Source organism: Pongo pygmaeus, chromosome 1 (assembly GCF_028885625.2).
Source record: "Pongo pygmaeus isolate AG05252 chromosome 1, NHGRI_mPonPyg2-v2.0_pri, whole genome shotgun sequence".
Lineage (NCBI taxonomy): Eukaryota > Metazoa > Chordata > Mammalia > Primates > Hominidae > Pongo > Pongo pygmaeus.
Genome location: NC_072373.2, coordinates 64,879,869 through 64,903,311, shown reverse-complemented (window position 1 = coordinate 64,903,311; position 23,443 = coordinate 64,879,869). Strand labels below are relative to the sequence as shown.

At 39.7% G+C, this 23,443-nt stretch overlaps 1 protein-coding gene across 1 annotated transcript in view; it reads right to left on the bottom strand.

Moving 5' to 3' along the window:
• NIBAN1 (niban apoptosis regulator 1) overlaps positions 1-23,443 on the bottom strand; it is a 180,191-nt gene that overhangs the window by 74,414 nt on the left and 82,334 nt on the right. The window contains exons 3-5 of the mRNA XM_054435848.2: positions 20,762-20,893; positions 16,767-16,881; positions 11,273-11,440 (exon numbers count right to left, since the gene is read on the bottom strand). Coding sequence (XP_054291823.1) covers positions 11,273-11,440; positions 16,767-16,881; positions 20,762-20,893 — 415 coding nt within the window. The remainder of the gene's footprint in view (positions 1-11,272; positions 11,441-16,766; positions 16,882-20,761; positions 20,894-23,443) is intronic.

Sequence of the window (23,443 nt, the reverse complement as noted above, 5' to 3'; positions counted from 1 at the left end):
GGCATATTGATTATTTTGAGCCAAAGGCAATTGAGAAACAACAGATGCAAGAAGAGCTCCCCATCCTTGTCCTTTTTGCTTAAAAGCAAGGCATAAATTTTCCATGAGAAAAATGCCCTCCTGGTACCAGGAAGAAGAGAATATTCTTATCACCAGAGTTAAGGAGTCAATGCCAAGATGAATCTGCACAAATATACCTTAGTAAAATAACCCTTATCTTCCACTAGATTGCCCAGAGTTCCCATTTTCCCACAATTTTGCACTTTTAGGAACTCAAATCTCTTTCCTTTGTTGAGCCACTTCTCCACAATTTATTACTTTTGTTAAAATGGTATATAAGCCCCCAAGTCTAACTGCTTCTTTGGGAATTTTCTCTTTGTTTTCTGTGAAGCCCTTTTTGCCACGTAAATAATGACATTAAATAAAATGTATATGCTTTCCTCCTGTTAATCTGTCTTTTATCAGCTTAATTCACCGATTCCAGCAGAACCTAAGAGAGTATAGTAAAAGTTTTTCCTCCTCTACAGTGGTAAAAATGCAGTAAATATTAAAACTTTATAGAACAGCAATAATAATATATTGATTGGTTAAAAATTGAAAAATGTAATTAAAATTTAAGTCCACAACAACCTATAAGTGGAGAGGGGTGTTAAAGGAGCTAAAGCATTCTAAGTTATCTGTATTTTTTGAGAGAAAGTTAAGGATGTTGATTAATCTTTGGCTTTGATAAGTTCTGCAAGTTAAAATTTCTAGGATACCCACTAACAAAATAAAAATAGAATATACAAAATAAAAATAGAATATAAAATATATTGTGCTTATTATTATTGCTAATAATAAAGTTTTAATAATAATTAATCCAGAAGTCAAGAAAGTAGAAGAAAGGAAACAGAAAAGGTGGGATATGTAGAAAACACAAAGTAAGATAGTAAATTTACAAACAAAAATATGAGTAATTATAATACATGTAAAAAAACTAAATGCTCATTTAACAATGATGATATATCCTTTAAATGATGTATATGTATCATTTAAGTGATAAACATCTCTTAAATGATACACATCATTTAAAGACTGTCAGATGTTTTTAAACTTTAAGGCAAATAGCATTAATAGCGATAAAATGTGCCATTTCATAATGATAAAAATTAAATTCACTAGGAAGATATAATTCTAAGCATGAATATATCTAGTAACATTACATATATATGTGTATGTATATGTGTGTTTATACATACACACATATATGTGTGTAGATGTGTATATATACATATATAACTCAAAACATATAATTCAACAATAGAAACGCAAACAGTAAAATCAGTCAGTCATCACAGTGGCAGATTTGAATGTACTTCTCTCAATAACTGATAAATTTAGCATAGCAAAAAATCCACAGAGGAGGTCTACAGAAAATAAATAAATAAATAAAAATAAAAGTAAGGATATAGATTTGAATGACACAATTAACACACCTAAGCTAATGGACATATAAGGCTATAGAATATATATTGTTTTCAAGGGCCTATGAGCTTTTATAAAAATTGACCATATACAGGGACGTAAAGCAAGGTGTAGCAAATTTTAAAGGATGATATCATACAAATCAGATTTTCTGTCCACAGTGCAATTAAGCTAGAAATCAATAATTGACAAAGAGTATATATTTGGAAATTAAGAAACACAATTCTAAGTAACTCGTAAGTTAAAAATAATAATAATAGAAATCAGAAAATATTTAAATCCAAATGATCCTGCATAAACAAACTTGTGAGATTCAGCTAATGTAGAGAGAAATTTATAGCATTTAAATGCTTGTATTAGAGCAGAAAAATGGCCGATGATTAATGAGTATAGTAGCTTTCTAGTGCTGTAAAACAAATGACCCCTCAAGTTAGTGGCTTGAAACAACAAATATTTATTATCTCTCATAGTTTTTATGGGTCAGGAATTCAAAAATAGCTTGGCTGGATAGTTCTGGCTTGAGGTCTCTCATGAAGTTGCAGTCACTTGTTGACCAAAGCTGCAATCGTTTGAAGGTTTGACAGAATAGAAGCATCCACTTCCAAGGAAGTTTACTCACGTGGTTGTCTTCTCTACATGGGCCTCTCCAGAGGGACGCTCATGTATTCTCACGTGACGACTAGGTTCTCCCAAATAAGTGATCCAAGAGAAAGTCAGGCAGAAATGATTCTTTTTGATGACCTATTCTTGAAAGTCACATACCATCACTTCTGCCACATGCTGTTCATAAGAAGTCACTATGTCTGGCCAACATTCAAGTGGAGGAAAATTTGACTTCATTTTTTGAAGGAAAGAATGTTAAAGAATTTGCAAGGGCTTTAAAATCATCACAATGAGCTAAGCATCTACCTGGAGAGATGAGAAAACAAAGCCAGCGAAATAAAGCCCAAGAAAATAGAAGAAAGACAATTTTTAAAACATCAGAAATTAACATAATAGAAAACAAATATACAATAATCTCCCCAGTCCAAATCTGTGTTTTTTTAAGAAGTTGATAAGGCCGGGCACGGTGGCTCATGCCTGTAATCCGAGCACTCTGGGAGGCCGTGGCGGGTGGATCACCTGAGGTCGGGAGTTCGAGACCAGCCTGACCAACATGGAGAAACCTTGTCTCTACTAAAAATACAAAATTAGCCAGGCATGGTGGTGCATGCCTGTTATCCCAGCTACTCGGGAGGCTGAGGCAGGAGAATCGCTTGAACCTGGGAGGCAGAAGTTGCAGTGAGCCAAGACTGCGCCATTGCATTCCAGCTTGGGTAAGAAGAGTGAAACTTCATCTCTAACAAAAAAAAAAAAAAAAAAAAAAGAAGAAGTTGATAAAATTGATCAAGCAAACAAGAGTGGAGGCGAGGCACAAGCAAACAAGAAAGAGGAAACAGCTACAGGCACTACAGAGAATAAAGGGGGCATCATGAATATATTCTTAAAAAGTAAGAGGATATTATGCCACCAAACTTTAAAACATAAACAGAATGGACAACTTTCTAGAAAAGTGTAACCTACTAAAACTGAGTTAAGAAATGCAAAAACTGGGGCCGGGCACTGTCGCTAATGCCTATAATCCCAGCACTGTGGGAGGCCGAGGCGGGAGGATCACTTGAGGTCAGGAGTTTGAGACCAGCCCAGCCAACATGGTGAAACTATGTCTCTACTAAAAATGCAAAAAAATTAGCCAGGTGTGGTGGTGTGTGCTTGTAATCCCAGCTACTCTAGAGGTTGAGGCAGGAGAATCGCTTGAGCCAGGCAGGCAGAGATTGCAGTGCAGCCAGATAGCACTACTGCACTCCAGCCGAGACTCCATCTCAAAAAAAAAAAGAAATGGAAAAACTGAACAATCCTATAACATTTTTAAAATTTAACTTAGTAGTTTAAGATCTTCTCACAAAGAGAACACCTAAGATGATTTTACAGGCACACTCTACCAAATATTAAAACACGCAAATAATTCCAGTTTTACACAAACTATTTCAGATTACAGCAAAGGAAAAGAAAAGATGCATCATTTTATGAAGCAAAAATAACCTTGGTGCAAAAATCTGAAAATGCCACGAAAAATAGGAAAATTACATGCCAAATACACTCATTAACACAGATGTGAACATTCCCTTAGATATTAGCAAACCAAATCAAAACTAAATACCTATAAACTAGCAACAAACAGTAAGTGTTCACAGCAGCACTGTTAATAATAAATAGTGGAAACAACCCAAATGTCTATCTAAAGTAACACAGATATTAGAAATTATGGTATATTAATATAATAGAATATGTTTAGCTTTGAAAGTCAATAAATTGCACCTACAAGCAATAACATGGATGAAGCACTGGAATATCATACTGAACAAGAAGAAGTCATGGGAGGAAATGTAGTAAAATTCCATATGGATAAAGTTAAAAACACACAAAATGATTAAGCATACGTGATAAAGCTGTAAAGAAAAGCAAAACATAAAATCTAGTATGGAGCTTTCTCAAAGGAAAAAGAAGGCTATAGGATCAGGGAATAACACATAAGAAATTTCAGAGGTAACGATAATGTTCTTTATACTCTATACATACTTTACAAACATTCTTCTATATCTACTCAATATTTAATTTTAAAAACTCAAAACAACTAATAGAGTAAACAATAGCTTCAAGCATGATTCCCTCCCGTATCACATTCTCTAAGCTTGTTCATGGTATGGGAAGAATGAATGTGGCTCACTGTTCAATAACCACAGATGAGAATTTTATCTACACTCTCCTGGATATTCATATTTAAAAGAAATCCTGGGCTATTTGCCAAATAGAGTCCTTTCATAAAGTTGATTATCTAACCACATATTAAAACAGCCGTTGCATTTACTATGTCATTTTAGTAAGTATGTTTCAATTGTAATATATCCTGTCTATAAGTAAAAGAAGAAAAACAAACCCAAAACTTGAAAGCTATTCAGGCTTTGCCACAGTTGATTACAATAATATCAAAAACTGTCCAGTGATTTTGGAATCTACCCAATCTAAATAGCACGAACAAAAACAATTTTTTTTTTTTTTTTGCTTAAATGAACTTTAACTCTGCTTGCGTAATTTTTTTTAATGATTGTTCCAATTTGTCATCCTGAACTATCATAACCATACAATTTTTAGACCTTCATGCCAAATAACTATTTGGTTCATTGGAACTGAGGGAGATGGGGTGGAAGTCCGTGGTTGCGCTGAAAGAACACCATGTTTGATGGGCCAAAAGAAGTATTCAAATGTAGTTCCTGGCAACACTGCTTTAGACAACAGTGAACCCAGGACTATATAACCCATATACTGCTGGGGAGAAACACTGAATGGCTAATAGAGAGCAGTTCTGTTTATTCTAGTCTGTGATGGAAACCTGTTCTTCTAGTTCCAACTCTTAAATTGCTTTGAGAGCTTCAAGTAATTTAAGTAAATCTGTAAGTATAAATAATATAAAGGCATATTTTAGATCTACTATTTTTAAAGTATTCCAACCCATGCCCTCACAAGCAGTGTAATCTTCCTTTACAAATTAGAGTTTTTACTTAAATTGCATGAAATCATACATGGTTTGCATTTTAAACTACACTAAATTAACCAGTAGAGAAGCTATGCTATCAAATATTTTATCTTCAGAGCACTTCTAAACTGAAAGATATAGTCATGGTTAGCCCGTGGACAAAATACCAAGTTAAACTCAGATCATACAATTTATCGAGAAGCCAGATATACTCCAGGTCTCAGGTGATCTTAAGTGAATAGCTCTGGATTTGCTTCACTCTGGATCATGCAAACATATCATGCAAAGAATAGATTGATTTAATAGCAGCATGTTTAAAATGCCCAAGAGATGAGTCTTTTAGAAAGTAACACTGAGAAGACAACATGATATGTACAACTCAAACAGATGTCAAAGGCCAGGTGTTGGGACAACTGGTTCTCAGCCACTAACTAGCTGTGACCTATTTGAGCCTTATCATAATTAAACCCTGAGGGACTGGAATACGTGACCATGTAAGTCCCTCCCAAATTTAGAGTTTCATGGACCAGGGGTGAGGGGAAGTTGGGGAGGGAAGGGAATGACTACTTCCCAAGTAAAAACCACATACTCACAAGGAGACAGAGAGAAATATTTCTAATTGTAGAGTATTAACTATGTGAGGCAAAGAGCACAGGCTAAACTCCAGAAGAGAACATAGCTCAAGCAAAGAGAACACTTTTAAAGAATTTTGCTTGGGATACTCCTAGGAAAACTGGAAATTAATATCTACTTATCTATTAACAGTAACTAGCAAGCGTTTTGCTTGAAGTGCATAGAGGGTTTTATGTATGCATTTCAACACATGTATACTATAGAATATTTTTATAAGTAAAAGTATTCAGAGATATGTTCAACAATTGTATTCTTACTTATCTATCTCTAAACATTACTAGTTTGTACTAAAGTGCCCAAAGGAGCCTGAGTAAAAGTTAGAATTTTCCAACTCATAGATACATGCATGTCCATGAACATAAGCTTGTGCCACAAAATTCAAAAGTATGTTTTCACATATTACAAACTAAAATTCATTGTATATTTTCAGTTATAATTGATTGATCTCCACACTAGATGCATAGTCTCTCAAGTAATGAACTTGCTTCGTAGGTGACCAAGAAGCAATAAGCTGGGGAAAATAGAGCTGAGATTTGCTGCTGAGTGTTGGACGGCAAGAAGATGATGTTCAAATAAACACACCAAAAAGGATTTGCTCTGTCTGATTTGAATTGTAAGGTCCTTTATTGTTCTAAATTTCAATTTAATTCCACAACATTTATTGAACACCTAAAACTTGCAAGTATCAAAATCAAATCTAATAAAGGCATGGGATTTCTGGGGTAAGAGCTCAAGGCATGTAATACTGACAGAGTAACCAATTCCAACACATAATCACTGTTATAGCTCCACATTCCACCTGACTCACTCCATACAAGCAATGTTGGATGTTACCATTGTCATAAGTGATTGAACTAGTCCAACTTGAAGCACTGGTTTGCAGAGTGTCTTTACATTGCTGTGGTCTTTTCACCAAAATTCTGTGGGCTTTTCTTTGATAATACCTTTTTCAACCCGTGTGCACTCATGCTTCCCAGACAGTCTACTGTCCACTCTTTCTTAGTGTTCATGACGATGTGAACGCTGGCATCTGTTTAGTGGCAGTCCTGGCTGTCCTTCAAGCTAGCACAGCACTGTTGAACAAAACTTTGCCAGCATTCTACCTCCTTTCCAGAATCACCATTCATCCAGTGATGGCTGCCTTCTAACATCCAGTTCCTCTGTTCCCCCAAATCCTTTAGTCTGAGTACCATGGCTTGATATTGACAAATGCCTTCCCTCACTCTGGTGCAAGCTACTGCCATCTGTTGCCAGCCAAAGCTTTTTAAGTGGCCTCCTGGCCACCCACCATGCTACCCTCTCATCCACTGCCTACATTGCAGCCATTGTGACCTTTCTGAAGTGAATATCTGATGAAATCGCTCATTTACTTCAAATCCTAATGGCTTCCTATTGCTGTTATAATAGAGTCCAAGTTCCTAATATGCATCACTAAGCCCCTTATAGCATGGATCTTGCCCATCTTCCTCTCTCCTCTCTAAGCACCAGTCACACAAAATTCTTCCTGTTCCTTTAATGGTCCATGCTCTATCTTACTTCCTGGCCCTCCCATATCCTATTCCTCCTCCAGGAACACTTTTTCTCCTTCCTGCACATTTACATGCCAAGAAATGATTATCCTGAGCTGGAAGAACAGACTTGCATCAATAATGATCATTATTCCATATCGCATGTGTTCAGCCCTCTGTATTGTCAGGAGCTTTAACTATACCCCATAACTACAATCATATTTTGCAAACTAAAGTTCTGAAGAATAGGATTGCATTTTGGACAACAGGACTGTCTCAGAACATCTTGGCTTTGTATAAGTCTCAGTTTGTGGCAGCAGACATTCAGAACCACAGCCTTCCCTGATAAGAGACAAGGGATTACAGTGTGACTCCAAAAGGGACAGAGGACAGCAGCTACTATTCTAGGATCATACTATACAGTGGGCTTGACATTTAGTCCAGTGAGGTGGAGTGGGATGTTTTACTAAGGATTAATCTTGTGAGATTTTCTTATGCCTGCCCAATGAAGAGGTGCCAAAACTAAATAAAAGCAAAACACACGTGAAAGTGCACATGTGAGCATGCACACACACACACACAACCTTTCTTCTCCTAAGGATACAAAATAATCTTTGAGGCTCCTAAAGGCTGCTCTCTCCTTTGAAGGAGGGAGAAACATAGAGTTCTCTACTGGCCCTTACCTACCTTAGGAGCTAGCCTTACTGTTGGAGAACAGGGCATAATCAGGCCCTTCATCAGGGTTAAATAGGAAACGCCCACCCTATAAGGAAAAGCAGGACAAGGGGGTTCCAGATTCAGAATGAATGAACATGAACATGTAGCCAAATTCAGACCCAACACTTCTGGCGCAAGTGGGCTAGGTTGTGGTGGAATTTGAGTACTAGGTGACATGTCCTGGAACCCCAGGCGAGATCAACATGCCTAGCATCAGCTGCTAGTGTTACAGGAAAGGGGTCCCGATCCAGACCGCAAGAGTGGGTTCTTGGATCTCGTGCAAGAAAGAATTCAGGGCGAGTGCACAGTGCAAAGGGAAAGCAAGTTTATTAAGAAAGTAAAGGAATAAAAGAATGGCTACTCTACAGATAGAGCAGCCCACAGGGCTGCTGGTTGCCCATTTTTATGGTTATTTCTTGATGATATGCTAAACAAGGGGTGGATTATTTACACCTCCCCTTTTTAGACCATGTAGGGTAACTTCCTGATGTTGCCATGGTATTTGTAAACTGTCATGGCACTGGTGGGAGTGTAGCAGTGAGGATGACCAGAGGTCACTCTCATCGCAATTTTAGTTTTGGTGGGTTTGGGCTGGCTCCCTTACTGCAACCTGTTTTATTAACAAGGTCTTTATGACCTGCATTTTGTGCTGACTTCCTATCTCATCCTGTGACTTAGAATGCCTTAACCATCTGGGAATGCAGCCCAGTAAGTTTCAGCCTCGTTTCCAGCTCCTGTTTAAGATGGAGTTGCTCTGGTTCACACGCCTCTGATACTAGAATGCCTAGGACCCGGTTCTCAACAGAGAAGCACGGTGGCCTGAGAGCCGATGAAACAATGGCCACAGCAGGCTGACAGCCCTTCCTCACCTGCATGCGGGTAGAGGATAGCAGGCTCCCAGCAGCTACCTCAGGGTTTCTGGCCCTTATCCCAGCCCTAATTTTAAATGTATTTCTTAACTTTTTGGGTAATTATGGGAAAAAGTGGTTAAGTGGCAGCTTGTGAAAGCCTGTTTCTGGTTTACTCAAAATAATACAATGAGTAACAGGCAGAGACTAGAACAGAAAATGTGACACGATAAAGATGAGTGGTACATCGTGCTGTCAAAAACAGAAAAAGAAGCGAGAAAAGAAAGATCTGCTCCTTGGGCCCATGATAGTCAAGGACTGTTCCCTACAATGTTATCACAGCTTCTGGTTCTGACTGGAGCTACTGGAAGTTATGCCAAATTAAGTCTGCATAAAGCCTCAGCGAGGATAAAACAGTTTCTGGGCACAGGAATGTGACACAGAACCAGGGAAATATGACTAGACCTCATTATCTTGGTGCCTTTGATAACATACTGGAGAGCAGAGTGGGGTTTGAATGGGCTGAAATCTTCCATAAATGGAGTCTAAATGCAGGCTACATAACATCCAAAAACTCCTCAGAGAAATTCCTATTATGTACATGAAAGGGGGAATGCAGTAAGTCCCATTTGGCTGGGCAGGGAGCATTCTGCACTCAGTGAAACTTCGCAGTTCCTGTGCTGAGTGCCAACTGCATGTTCCTACTAGACCAAGGCCCTAAACACAGACGGGCAAGTGTAGTGGAAAATGAACTAAATGTTGCAGTCAGTGCTGGGCAATTCTTTGTCTCTAGAACATCAAAACCACAAGGCAAGATTTTAATAAGGGTATCATTTTTTTAAAAAAGTTCCTAACTAGTTATGATCCAGTATGATGATGAATGTTACTCAGAGTTGCTATGGCAAAACAGACTGACCTTATCTTTTTCCGTGAGTCCCCATCAATACACAGCTAAAACCAAGAGTTAGTTGAGATGCATCACTAGTGACTCTCACTCTGTGGGACTGACACTCTCAGGGAAACCTCTGAATTTTAAAATAAGTATACAGTGAAATTAACCATATTAGGAAATAAAGGCACATGGGTGAGGTGACTCAGCTCATATGTCACCTGCTCATAGAGGACTCCCCTGGAGAGCTGAAAGTTCGGCATTCCTTTCTTCACTAGTTAGTAACCTCTCGTTGCTCTTTAACACATTAACTGTGATAACTTTCAAACGATAATTGGTGGGTGTTTATCCATCCTCCCTGTTTGAATTTCAACTCCCAGAGACAGGAACTCTGTATGCTTCATTACTCTGTTCTTAACACCTACATAGAGGCTGGCACAGAGTAAGCCCTCAGTGCTCTTAGACTGGCTGCCTTTCCAAGTGCCAAGAACAGAGTGCAGTTATCTGTAACTGAAGACTTTGTGGAGTCCAGAAAAACCAGCATTCACCTCAGTATATCAAAAACATCACATATTGGAATGAGAAGTCTCTTTTACTATTGACGTCACATTGCTTAAGTCCATGCCTGGAGGCAACGTGGCCTGAAGCAACGCCACCCCAAGGGTGGTTCGCGAACCAGCAGCATCAGCGCCACTTGGCCGTGTGCTAGAAAAGCCAAGTCCAGGCCCCGTGGTGTACCCAGTGAGTCAGAATGTCTGGGGGTGAAGCCTAAGAATATGTGTTTTAATTAAGTTATCCTGGTGATTCTTATGAGCCCTAAAGTTTTAAGAACCACTGATTCAGAAACAAATACTAGATTACCACGGACTGTGCCACTGATCTTAACTGAGTAACTGTTATTCAGAAATAAAGGTGAAAATAAAAAGGAAATGTCATAAAGACTAGCATTTGCCAGGGAAAACTGGCACGTTCTTGCTGGCATTTAGATTTTTTTAAATCAGGAAGAAGGAGAGTGAAGTATACGCAAAATGGTCTACATGAATAAACTCGGGGCAGTCAGAATGCACCCCCCTGCCCAACTTGCAGCCAGATAACTGCCCCATGTTCTGCTTCACCGGGGCATCCCGGACCTGCCTGAAAACCAGCAAGCAGGCGAGGCTCCTTGTGCACAGAACTGTCCCTTTACCTGTTTCCCTCTCCTTCCCTGGGGCAGCACCACCTGTGGCTTTTTTTTTTTTTTTTTTTTGAGACGGAGTCTCACACTGTCATCTGTGCTGGAGTGCAGTGGCATGATCTCATCTCTCACCACAGCCTCTGCCTCCCGGATTCAAGCAATTCTCCTGCCTCAGCCTCCCAAGTAGCTGGAATTACAGGTGCCCACCACCATGTCCAGCTAAATTTTTTTGTATTTTTAGTAGAGATGGGATTTCACCATATTGGTCAGGCTGGTCTCGAACTCCTGACCTCGTGATTCGCTGGCCTCGGCTTCCCAAAGTGCTGGGATTACAGGCGTGAGCCACCACACTTAGCCCATCTGTGGCTCTTTCTAAGAATCGCTGCAACAGATGACGGACCAGGACAACTCAGTGAGGGCTGCCCCACTTCCTGCCCCGGGGACGAGAGGGAAGCCACGCCATACCATGATTGAGATGCCTGACGCAGTCACTCAGGAGGACACTAAACCTCTTCTGGTCAGCAGCCTCGTGGAAGCAGAAGTAGCCGTGTCTGAGGAAGGGCTGCCACAGGTACACTGGGAATTCCTTGGGCAGGACCACGAAGGGCTGAGCATTCTCCTTCTCACTGGAGGCTAAAGAAATATTGAAAACACAAATACCTTTTAAAACATGTATCTTTTATTTCAAATATGTGTTTCAGGTCATGAGGGTAACTACCTGGGACAGGCCATGAGATGGAAAGTTGGTGAGATATTTTCACAGGATAGGGAAACTGGGAGCACTGGCTCCTCTGGCATCCCTCCACCAGCTTCCCCTGTTCCACTGCTGCTGTCTGCCTGGCCTCCTACCCAACACCACAGGGACAGTGAGGATACCAGGAACACAATTTTTTCTCTTTTTTGAGACTGAGTCTCACTCTGTCACCCAGGCTGGAGTGCAGTGGCACAATCTTTGCTCACTGCAACCTCCACCTCCCAGATTCAAATGATTCTCCTGCCTCAGCCTCCCAAGTAGCTGGGATTACAGGCGCATACCACCACCTCTAGCTAATTTTTGTCTTTTTAGTAGAGACAGGGTTTCACCTTGTTGGCCAGGCTCCTGACCTCAAGTGATCTGCCCGCCTCGGCCTCCTGAGTAGCTGGGATTACAGGCATGAGCCACCGGGCTAGTTTTTTTTGCACTATTTGTAGAGACAGAGTTTTGCCATGTTGCCCAGGCTAATCTCAAAGTCCTGAGCTCAAGCGAACCACCTGACTTGGCCTCCCAAAGCGCTGGGATCACAGGCATGAGCCACCGCACCCAGCCTGGGCACAATCTTTCTCAACTTCCTTATGTCTAAAGACCCACAAACAGAGCTTCCTCTGCCCTCCTGCTCCTCTGCAGGCCACTGACCACCTGTGCACCCCCTCACTCTACTGGCCCTGCAGGCTCCAGCTCCAACAGGGCAGCTGTCTGCCCTGCACTCTCTCCCTCCTCCCTGTCTCGGCCAAACACCACTTGCTGTTTTTATGCCATCAACCTTATTCTCACCTCAGTCTCATTCCTGTCCCCACCAGCTTCTGAAATCCAACTGCTGAAGCCACTTACGTCATCCTGACTGCCAGCCTATGGCTGCTTCTTTTCATCTGACCTGGAATATTTGCTGCTGCTAACAACTCCTTCTTTTGAAAACATTCTCTCCCCATGACTTCCAGGAGTGCCTCTCTCCTGGTTTCCTTCATGCTTTGTAGAATTTTGTTTCTTCTTTATCACCTTTGCCAAATTCTTTATCCTCTACCAACTCTCTCCATCTCCTCGCTAAGTATCGGTGCCTGCCCTGTTCTGTGCTGGCTTCCCCTCCACTTTCAGTCTGTACCCTCCCAGGGTGTGTTCACCCATTCTGCGACTTTTTATATTGTTCCTACAGTCCATAGAACCCTCTCTTCCTTCCTTTCCATCATGCTTTCCCATAAAAAAATTCTCATTCATCCTTCAAAAGTCAGTTCAAAAGCCACTCCTCTGGGATGCCTTTGCTGGCACATCCCACTGCCACCAGAGACAGAGTTAGGTGCTCCCTACTCTGTTCTCCCCAAATACTGCAATGACCTGTTTTCATGCCAGCACCCACACTCAGGATGGGGAGGCGGGGGAGGGGAGTGAGATGGATTCCCATGCCGTTCCCCTGCCCAGGGAGCAGAACCACTGCTACCCACTGTGAACACCTAGAGACGCAGACTGCATCTTCCATAGCTTTGTATCCTTAGCCCACAGCACAGTCATGGAACAGAGCAGATGTTCAACTTCAGTTTGTTAAGTGAAAAATGCGCAACGTTGGCCTAGTATATTTTTTTAAAGCCCTAGACAATGGGACTTTTACCTCTTCCCTCAAAATCATTCCAAGAAACTCATTTTAAACCCACTACCTAAACTTTCAGAACCCCTACGTAAACTTTACTCCTTTCCATGCATTCCTATTACATGATATTGCACTTGGTTAAATGAGTCCCAACTTTTTCCAGAGTCACAGAGAACAAGCAGAAGAAAACATTAGTTCTGTGCTTCCTGCATATGTATTAGGCACCAATCTCAGGGAAAGGTAATGAAGAGGGTCTCTCTAAGAGGCCATTGAAAGCACTGGGAATACAGGGAAATGAATCCTAACCACATGGGAGGCTACAGAACCGCATCAGTTCTGGCAAATTAATAAATCAGGATTGCTCATGCCTGTAATCCCAGCACTTTGGGAGGCCGAGGAGGGTGGATCACGAGGTCAGGAGTTCGAGACCAGCCTGACCAACGTGGTGAAACCCCATCTCTACTAAAAATACAAAAATTAGCCTGGCGTGGTGGTGCGCACCTGTAATCCCAGCTACTCAGGAGGCTGAGGCAGGGGAATCACTTGAACCCGGGAGGCAGAGGTTTCAGTGAGCCAAGATCATGCCACTGCACTCCAGCCTGGGTGACAGAGCGAAACTCCATCTCAAAATCAATCAGTCAATCAATCAATCCAGATTGGTTTAAATAAAGAATAAATTCCTGGGGATATATGGGAGCCCTGTTCCAGTGTCCTGGAATCTAAAGGTAACAGAGCAGAATGTACCGCCAGCACAAGCCGTGGCCCATCAGGACCTAGCACAATGCTCAGAATGAATCAACATGAAAATGAGCAAATGAATGAATGATTGAATGCTATAGAGACAACTGTAGTTGTAACACAATATCTATTTCCCTTTCTAGGGAGAATAAGGCCCCTGATTTTTAGCTGGGCAAGTGACTACATAAAATAAGAGTACATTTCCAGCCTCCTTTGCAGCTTGGTGAGCCCACAGCTACTAAGATCTGTCCAGTAAGATATAAGCTGAAGTGGCATACGAAACTTCCTGGAGGTATCTCTAAAGAAAGTGAATGTACCCTCCTCCTTTCCTTTTCTCCTCCCTATTATCTGGAATGGGAATGCTATGGTAGGAGCTCAGCAGCCACCCTGGACTCTGCCAGTAGGGGCCACAACCTAGAAATAAAGGGGGAGAAAGTGAGAAAGAGCCTGAGCTTTTGACAAATTTAGTCCACACCAGCCCTGGACTAATATTGAAATATCTTTAGTGAGATAATAAAACTTTGAGTTTTTTATTGTATGCAGTGAACCAGATTCTAACCAGTAAAATGCCAAACAAGTGAATTACTTTAACAAAACACGGGGGCATTTTTTTCTGTATCAACTTAGCTGAACACTCTGTAAAGAATACACTTATTGGCCAGGCGTGGTGGCTTATGCCTATAATCTCGGCACCTTGGGAGGCCAAGGCAGGAGGGTCACTTGAGCTCAGGAGTTGAAGACCAGCTTGGGCAACAGAGTGAGACCATTGTCTCTCCAATTCTTTTTTTGTTTTTTTGTTTGTTTTGTTTTTCTGGGCATAGTGGCATGTAGCTGTGGTCCCAGCTACTCAAGAGGCTGAGGTAGGAGGATTACTTGAGCCCAGGAGGTTGAGGCTACAGTGAGCCATGATCACACCACTGCATTCCAGCCTGGGCAACAGAGTGAGACTCTGCCTCAAAAGAAAAAAAAAAAAAAAAGAAAAAGAAATGCACTTATTCATAAGCCTCTAGTGCTTTTTCTAAGAAATGCACTTATTCATAAGCATCCCATCTTTATTATGCCTTTATTCTTTCCGGTAGAAATAATATCACAGAGTCAAGTCTTCTTGACTGACATGGTTCTATCAAACAATCCTCCTTGCCCTCTCCAAGAATGTCATAATTTTGTACAAGCAACCAAAAGCAACATTGACCCTTTGCATTTAAAAAGCCTCAACAAACCCATGAAATTCATTCCTTTTAGCCTCTAGTTATCTCTCAACCTTTTACAACAATTTTCCAGATGCCATCAGTGAATTTTTTCTGAGTTACAAGAATATCACAACTGATCTACTGTGAATATTCTATTTTAAAAGTCAGAAGGTCACAACACACAATTTTAAAAAGTCATTGAAATGCCCTAATCTGAAGCCTTGGGCCAACTGGGATTAATCACACAGGACTTGTGTTTTTTAGTCCTTTTTGTTCCCTCCAATATGATTCCAGCAATAAATCAATAAACATATTGTCTCTTCTGGCTGATTTCATTGGAAAGTTTTAGAGAGATTTGGATGAGTCAACATGTTGGTATTCCCATTTCTAGCGGCAGCTCCACCGCCAAGGGCATATAAGTAGATGTAAAAGAAAATATAATAGTATGCATAGTGCACATGAAGTGTTATTTTAGCATGAATTACTTAGTAATAATTTGTTAATCTTGGTTTATGGTCCATGTACCAATCCTGTAATTGTGTTATTAAAAACACTATGTTAAGCACTCAGCACCGAAATAACAATTGACAAAATGATTATGTTTTTCTCCGTAAATTCTAATGAAATTATTATGTCTGTTAATAAGAACCAGGGCTCTCTTCAAGAACTAAGTAATTACTATGTAGTATGATTTATGCAAAGCCAAATGGAGTTATTACATTATCCACACTTCATGAATCTCTATGAATTACCTTATTTAGTCTATATATTACCCATCATGTCTCCACATGTAAAAAGTGGAATGAATGAGAATCAAAGAAGGGTAGAGCTAGAAAGAACCTTCTAGGTTTTTAAGTTCAAAGCCCTGTTTTTGAGTTGGAGAAACAGAAACCAGAGCTGTTCAGCAGCCGGCTAAGCTAAAGCATTTGGTAAGTGGCACAGCCAGAACTAGATAAAAATCCAATCTCCCAATTATCTTTCCATGGCAGCATCCCAGCTTTATTTATAGATATGCAAATTAATGCAATGCTTTTTTTTTCACAGTAGCTATGAGTTACTGTAACACTTATTAAAAGGCTTTTTTGTCTATTTAGGGTATTTAGTTGCATATCATCCTAAAATTAGAAAAATAGTATTCCCTGACAGGTTCAGGCTTGCTTACTAAAAGATGGGATTGTACATTTCACGGGCTAGGACCTACCTGTTTATTTCTGCTGCCTTGTGGAGTGCTATCAAAGCCTGCAATATATTCCAAAAGCTTCAAGATACCTGGCTGACAGCACATTTTCCATGTGCTAGAAACACAGAGACTGACTGTGTATTGTTGAATGGGATTAGAAATAATGGAAGTGGTAAAATGTTTTCCTAAACTAGAGAAATCACATCTTCCACTTGTCTATGGGACATGAGTGTCTAGCCCAGGGTTTCTCAACCTTGGCACTACTGATACTTTGTGCCAGATAACTCTTCATTGTTAGGGTCTGTCCTGTGCATGGTAGGATGTTTTGTAGCATCCCTGGCCTCTATTCACTAAATGCCATAGCACCCCCCTTCCAATTGTGACAAACAAAAATGTCTCCAGATGCTGCCAAATGTCCCTGGAGGGAAATCCCTCTCCTTCACAGAGAAACACTGCTCCAGCTAAACAAAGAAGCTTAGTCATTTTGCCTTGGAAAAGAATGATCAGCAACTCACCAAGAGGGTCTGGGAAATGCCTGTCAGACAATAGATTATATTCATCTTCTGAGGTTAACACCTTGCCACCAGCTGGAAGAATTCGACATTTAGGAGCAGCTCCTCTCTGATAGGCCTGCGGAAGGAAAGGCATACAGGAATGATATCTTTTTCCCCATTTGATTTTTGAAAAATATCAGGGATATAACAAATAGACAGATTCAGACATTCAGAGATAGCAATCCCCATACTATGTTATTGAGTTATAGTCATTTACTCAAAAAATATGTTTTGAATACCTGCTAATGGCAAGGTAATATTTTAATACTTTCATGTGACGGTCACAACATGGTAAATCAGAGTCCCTAATCTCAGGGAGATTTACCCTAGGTATGTTCTCGAATGTGGAAAACATAATCTCAGTAACCCTGAAAGTCCGCACCACATTTGCCATTTCAGATGCTAACAACTAAATCATTCTGATAATAACCACAAAGGTGACGATCACACAAATACTGCACAAAATGCTTGGTGACTGACGTGGGCCACATATGATGACTAATGAGACTGTGGAACACGTAGCTGCAATGACAGTTACCATAGATTTTCATCAAAACATTAAAATGTTGGCATAAAATATGCCATTATTTTGCCCTCAGATGTGAAACTGTTTTGCAGCAAAATGGTTGAGATGGAAGTACAGCACTGTGACATCAGAACACATTCTGGCCAGCAGACAAGAAGCTCTGCTATTTGAGACACAGAAAAGAGGTACAGGGCATTGCTAAAGCGGCTTGGTAAGCACATATGCCCACAAGGACATACAGATAAGATAACATTTAAGTATGTGCATCTGACGGGAGGGCTTAAGTCAAGGCAAAATTCTGAAACTAGTAATCTAAAGGCAAGTTGAGAATTGAAACTAAGAAACTTTGAGACCCAAAATCTATAATTTACTCTTGGAAATAACTAAATAATGTTGATCTGACCAACATAATCAGAGTAACTATAACACGTTCTGCAGCAATAAGATAGTGAGGAGATCCAAATAAAACAAACTCTCAGATATCTAAAAGGCTTGTCTTCATACTTGTAACAACAACTAATCAACTGCTTAAGCATGTGAGGGAACCAGAATATACCCACTAACACAGAATTCTGGCAGCCTGATCTATTCATCCTAAGAAAGAAAATTGGAGGACTCTTCTGAATAAATGATTAACCCAGGAAGGAGGATCTATACATAACTGAGGGTTCCCCATGAAATAATACCTTAAAGCTCTAAGAACTCCCACAGAGCTACAGTATAGTGAAACAATAATATGGAGAGAAGAATCTAAACTTGTATGATATTAAGAAGATTTACAAACAATTTGATTTAGACTAGACTCAAAAGTGAATTATATTATTAGTTATAACAGGCCCCAATATTGGCTTTTCTAAGCATTATACCACTTAATCCTCAAAACAGTACTATGCATTACATGTTATCTCCATTTTTCAAATGGGAAACATGAAGCTCAAAGAGACTGAATAACTTGCCCATGGCCCAGCAGTGAGTAGGTGACACATCCAGGATTCCCATTCATGTCTGTCCAGCCCCAGTGCATACAAAATAGAAACTGATTATCAAGTGAGAATGTTTTACTTTTCCTGTTTAATTGCCAGCCAAAATTGGCCTCTAAATAAAATAATTAAAATAATAGACAACTTACAGGTACTTAAATGCATAATTCTTAGATATAATTTTATAAGATACTTCCATAAATTAAAAAAAAAGATATTATTAAGACTTCAAGAAATTATGACAAACTGCATGGACTTTAAAAAAATTCCAAGTTTCAAAAAACACTTGGTTATTACCAAATTAAGTCACCGTATCTTAACAATTTGAACAGGTTCAGTTAAAAACGATGAACAAGGAAAAAGCAGTGCAATGTACAAACTGCAAGCTGAGAGAGCAAGCTGAAATAAGTGAAAAGGGGAAAAACACCAACATTTGATTCAAAATGAAACTTCAGTTAGTGTTAAACACAGTGAAAAACTTCAATAAATCCAAGAACAAGATCTAGGGCTGTTTCCTCCCAATGGGTTAGTAGTAATCATACCAACAACTGCTCCACACCCAGCTTTAGCTTTACCACAGGCCCAGCCATATGCTAAATGCTTCAGTACATTCATTCACTTACTCCTCTCAACACCATGGCAAAGAAATCACGCGGATCTCATTTTACACATGAGAAAACTGAGGCTCAAGATTTATGACTTAGGCAAGGGTGCCTATCTAGTAAGTGGTAAAGGTATGAGTCAAAGCCCATAATATGAACCATATTGTGCTACACTGTCCCTCCTCAAGCTCCTCTGAAAGGACGTTGTAATGAGTCATACAAAACATAAGGTGTCTTGTTATTATCATCACTATTTGTAGTGTATTGATACTTCATTGCTGAGCACAAATTAAGTGTTGAATAAAATCCTAATATTGATAAGCAGAGAAAATATTAGCATAATAAATGTTGAAAAGAGTAAGTCCACCCAAGAGAGCACTTGAGCTTTGCCTGGTAGCCTGTGAAATAAGTTTGTAGTATATTTTATTTCTATTTTCCATCAGAAATGGGAAGGAAACAGATTGGTCTGTCAGTCTGAAGCCTCTTCCTAATGGTTTAGCATCAGGAGTAGTCCTCACAGTGCTCTGTGAAGACTATCTTGACTATTCTTTTTTTTTTTTTTTTGAGATGGAGTCTCACTCTGTCACCCAGGCTAGAGTGCATTGGGGTGATCTCAGCTCACTGCAACTTCCACCTCCCGAGTTCAAGTGATTCTCCTGCCTCACCCTCCTGAGTATCTGAGACTACAGGCATGCACCAGCACGCCCAGCTAATTTTTGTATTTTTAGTAGAGATGGGGTTTCACCATGTTGGCCATGCTGATCTCTAACTCCTGACCTCAGGTGATCCACCTGCCTTGGTCTCCCAAAGTGCTGGGATTACAGGCATGAGCTACTGCACCCAGCCATCTTGACTATTCTTGAGCTTAGAGGCCAGAGAGCAGAGTTTTAAATCTGTTACTGTCATTCACTGATAAATAGTAACTCTTCATTTCAAAGGGAGCTTGAGGGTCTATGCAGACTAAAAAATGTGTACAGTATGAGATCTGGGAGGATAGTGGGATCATTTGACCTAACTGTTTAGCTTAATTGAGGCCTGAAGACAAGAAGTCACTTGTCAATGAGTTCATTTCTAGTTAATGGCACAACTTGACCTAACCTTTAGTTTGCCAAATTCACTGCCTGATATTCTTTCCCCTATACCACACTACCTTCCTACATAAGGAAAGAAATGGGAACCAATAACAACTGAAGTCCTCCCAGGTGCTGAATGCTTTACACCCATTATCTCATTTTCTCCACATTTTACAGACAAGGAAAATAGTGAAATAACCAGAAAAAAAGTTAAATGAAAAAAAAATACCTCCGTGGAAATAAAGTATGTGAGGCATTCTGAATTCCTAGGAACCCATGAAAACCCAGGCAGATTCAAATTTAATAACAACCTATGAAATAACTCTTCAGCTACCTGTCATGTACAGGGCTTCAGAGTGGGAAGACAGGGCCATAGAGCAGAGACATCAGGATGGTGGCTGAGAAAGACCTCGAGGCTGAATGATCATAGGAAAGGCTCCTATGCCAAATACTGGTCCTTCTATCTTCATACTCATTTGCAATCACTTGTTCAAAGTCTATCTTGCCACTAGATGGCAAGCACCTGTCTTATCAACTGCTGTATACCCAGAACCTTGTATAACACTTGGTATGCAGTAGGCATTCAATCAGTATCTGTTAGCTGAAATAGATACCTACATGAATGAGTGCTTATTGAATGAATCAATCTCTATTTTTGTTTCAGTACCATGCTGATTTAGTTAGTATAGCCTTGTAGGAAGGAGGGCACACCAATCAACCCAGCCAAACTTTTAAGAATAGTGCAAGAACGAGTAGTAACAAAGAAGTGTCTTACCTCTTTATTCTCATAGCTCTCCACAGCATAATCATTTTTAACTACAACGTATCTCTCCTTCCACTTCTTTATGTCTTCAGAAAATTGTGATAGCTCTGCTTCATACAAAATAGTTCCAGGCGCCAATGGCGGCTTAAAGAAGATGAATACAATTAACTATCACAACAAAAGATAACACACCTTGTTACCACTAAGTTACCCATGGTATTTCAAGGAATAGTTTAGGAAACTATCTTCCACTGAGATCCTGGGGAAACTGTTGCTTCCTCCTCTCCCCCCACAATTTCCCTTTCCTAGTCCACTTGACCCAATGTAAATATTTGTCTTATTGGTATTTTTATGATTTTCATTTCCCTCTATTATGCTATAGGAACAGAAGCATATGGTAGAAGGAATTCTAGTAATAAGGTTATTAGGCCTTGCATACATGTGGCACTCAATAAATGCTTGATAAACTCTATGGGAGAGAGGGAGTGAGGCAGGAAAGTGTAAGTGTGGATATCTACCTGGACACCCTGAACATGTCTCAGGGTTAATCTCCGCAAAGCGGGAGAATTAACAGACCGTTCCCCTATTCATTACACCCGCTGATGCACTCTCTAATTCTCAAGGATTTTCCTAAACCCAAAGCCATGGGGACCCCTCTCCGTGCTACTCAAGGAGATCATGTTTGCTATTTGGTTAAAGAACAAGCAGGTATCAAGCCAGAACACCTGAGTTCTACCTCTTCTACTGAAAAGTTTGAGGATTTCTCATTAACTGTGGTGATACATGTGCTGTGCGGGCATTTCCATTAGATTCCTAGTTACGTCTTCCATTGGGTTAACTGTGTAAGGATAATTCCCATCCTGCTTCATTGTGTAATTTTCATATTACTTCAAAATATACAAGTGGGCCTCTTGCCTTTTACATGTCACTGAATTTACATCTATTTTCCCTTTATTAAAAAATCAGTGCCTTCCGAAACTTACCCCTCTACTTTCAAGTAAAATTTTAAATGAACTATACAGAAAAAAATAGATATGCCAATCTTTTTTAAGAATCATCTAAGGGATGAAACAAATTGCCTTCCAAATTCCAGTGCTAATGAGGCAAGATAGGAGACAGATAATGCGGCAGTCTCCTATCTTGCCTCATTAAAAGGTAAGAGAGAATCTCTTCTCTTTAAATGAAACTGAAACCATGGTATAAGCTGAACTTCATAGTTCTTACGTGCAGCTTTTCTTAAAACCTGGACCACTTAATCAACTGATAAGTTTGTTAAAAATGGGGCCTCATCATAGACTTACTATATCAGAATCTCTGGGGCTGTGGGCCAGAATGTGCATTTTAACAAGCTCCCTAAATTTTGAGATCACTGTTTTATGAGGGAAAGCAATCACTTATCCCTATGTACTCATGCTGCTAAATATATTGGTTAAGTTAACTTCTCAGCATTATGTGACTCACTTATCACTTATTCTCTCTTGAAACCCCTTCTTTTTTATTTTTAGTTTTTTAAATTTTATATTCAAGGGGTACGTGTGTTTCTTACATGGGTATTACGTGTAAGGGTGGGGATTGGGCTCCTAGTGTACCCATTACCCAAATCTTGAACATTGTACCCAATAGGTAATTTTTCAACCCTTACTCCCCTCCCACCTTCCCCACTTTTGGAGTCTCCAGAGTCTATTCTCTCCATCTTTATGTCCATGTGTACCCATTATTTAGCTCCTGCTTATAAGTGAAAACATGTGGTATTTGATTTTCTGAGTTAGTTCACTTAGGATAATGGCCTCCAGCTCCATCCATGTTGTTGCAAAGGATATGATTTTGTTCTTTTTTATGACTGTGTAGCATCCTGTGGTGTATATAAACCACATTTTCTTTATCCAATCAACCACTGGTGCACACTTAGGTTGGTTCTATGGCTTTGCTGTTAAAAACAGTGCTGTGATAAACACACGCATACAGGAGTCTTTTTATATAATGATTTATTTTCCTTTGGGTAGATACCCAGTAGTAGGATTGCTGAGTTGAATGATAGTTCTTTTTTAGTTATTTGTGGTATCTCCATACTATTTTCCCTAGGGGTTGAACTAATATATATTCCCACTAACAGTGTATGAGCGTTTCCTTTTCTCCACATCCACATCATCTGTTATTTTGACGTTTTAATGACATCCATTCTTACTGCTGTAAGATGATATCTTGGTGTGGTTTTAATATACATTTCTCTGATGATTGGTGATGTTGAGTATGTTTTCATGTGTTTGTTGTCCGCTTGTATGTCTTCTTTAGAGAAATATCTGTTTTTGTCCTTTGCCCAGTTTTTAATGGGGTTGTTTTTTCTTGTTGAGTTTCTTGTAGATTCTGGATATTAGTCCTTTGTTAGGGGCATAATTTGCAAATATTTCTACCATTTTGTAGGTTATCTGTTTATTTTGTTGACTATTTCTTTTTTGTGTATAGGCTTTTTAGTATAACTAAGTCCCATTTGTCTATTTTTGTTTTTGTTGCATTTGTTTTTGGGGTCTTCATCACAAATTCTTTGCCTAGGCAAATGTCCAGAAGAGTTTTTCCTAAGTTTTCTTTTAAGATTTCTATAGTTTCAGGTCTTACATTTAGGTTTTTAATCCATCTCAAGTTAATTTTTGTATATGGTGAGAGATAGGGGTCCAGTTTCATTCTTCTGCATATGAC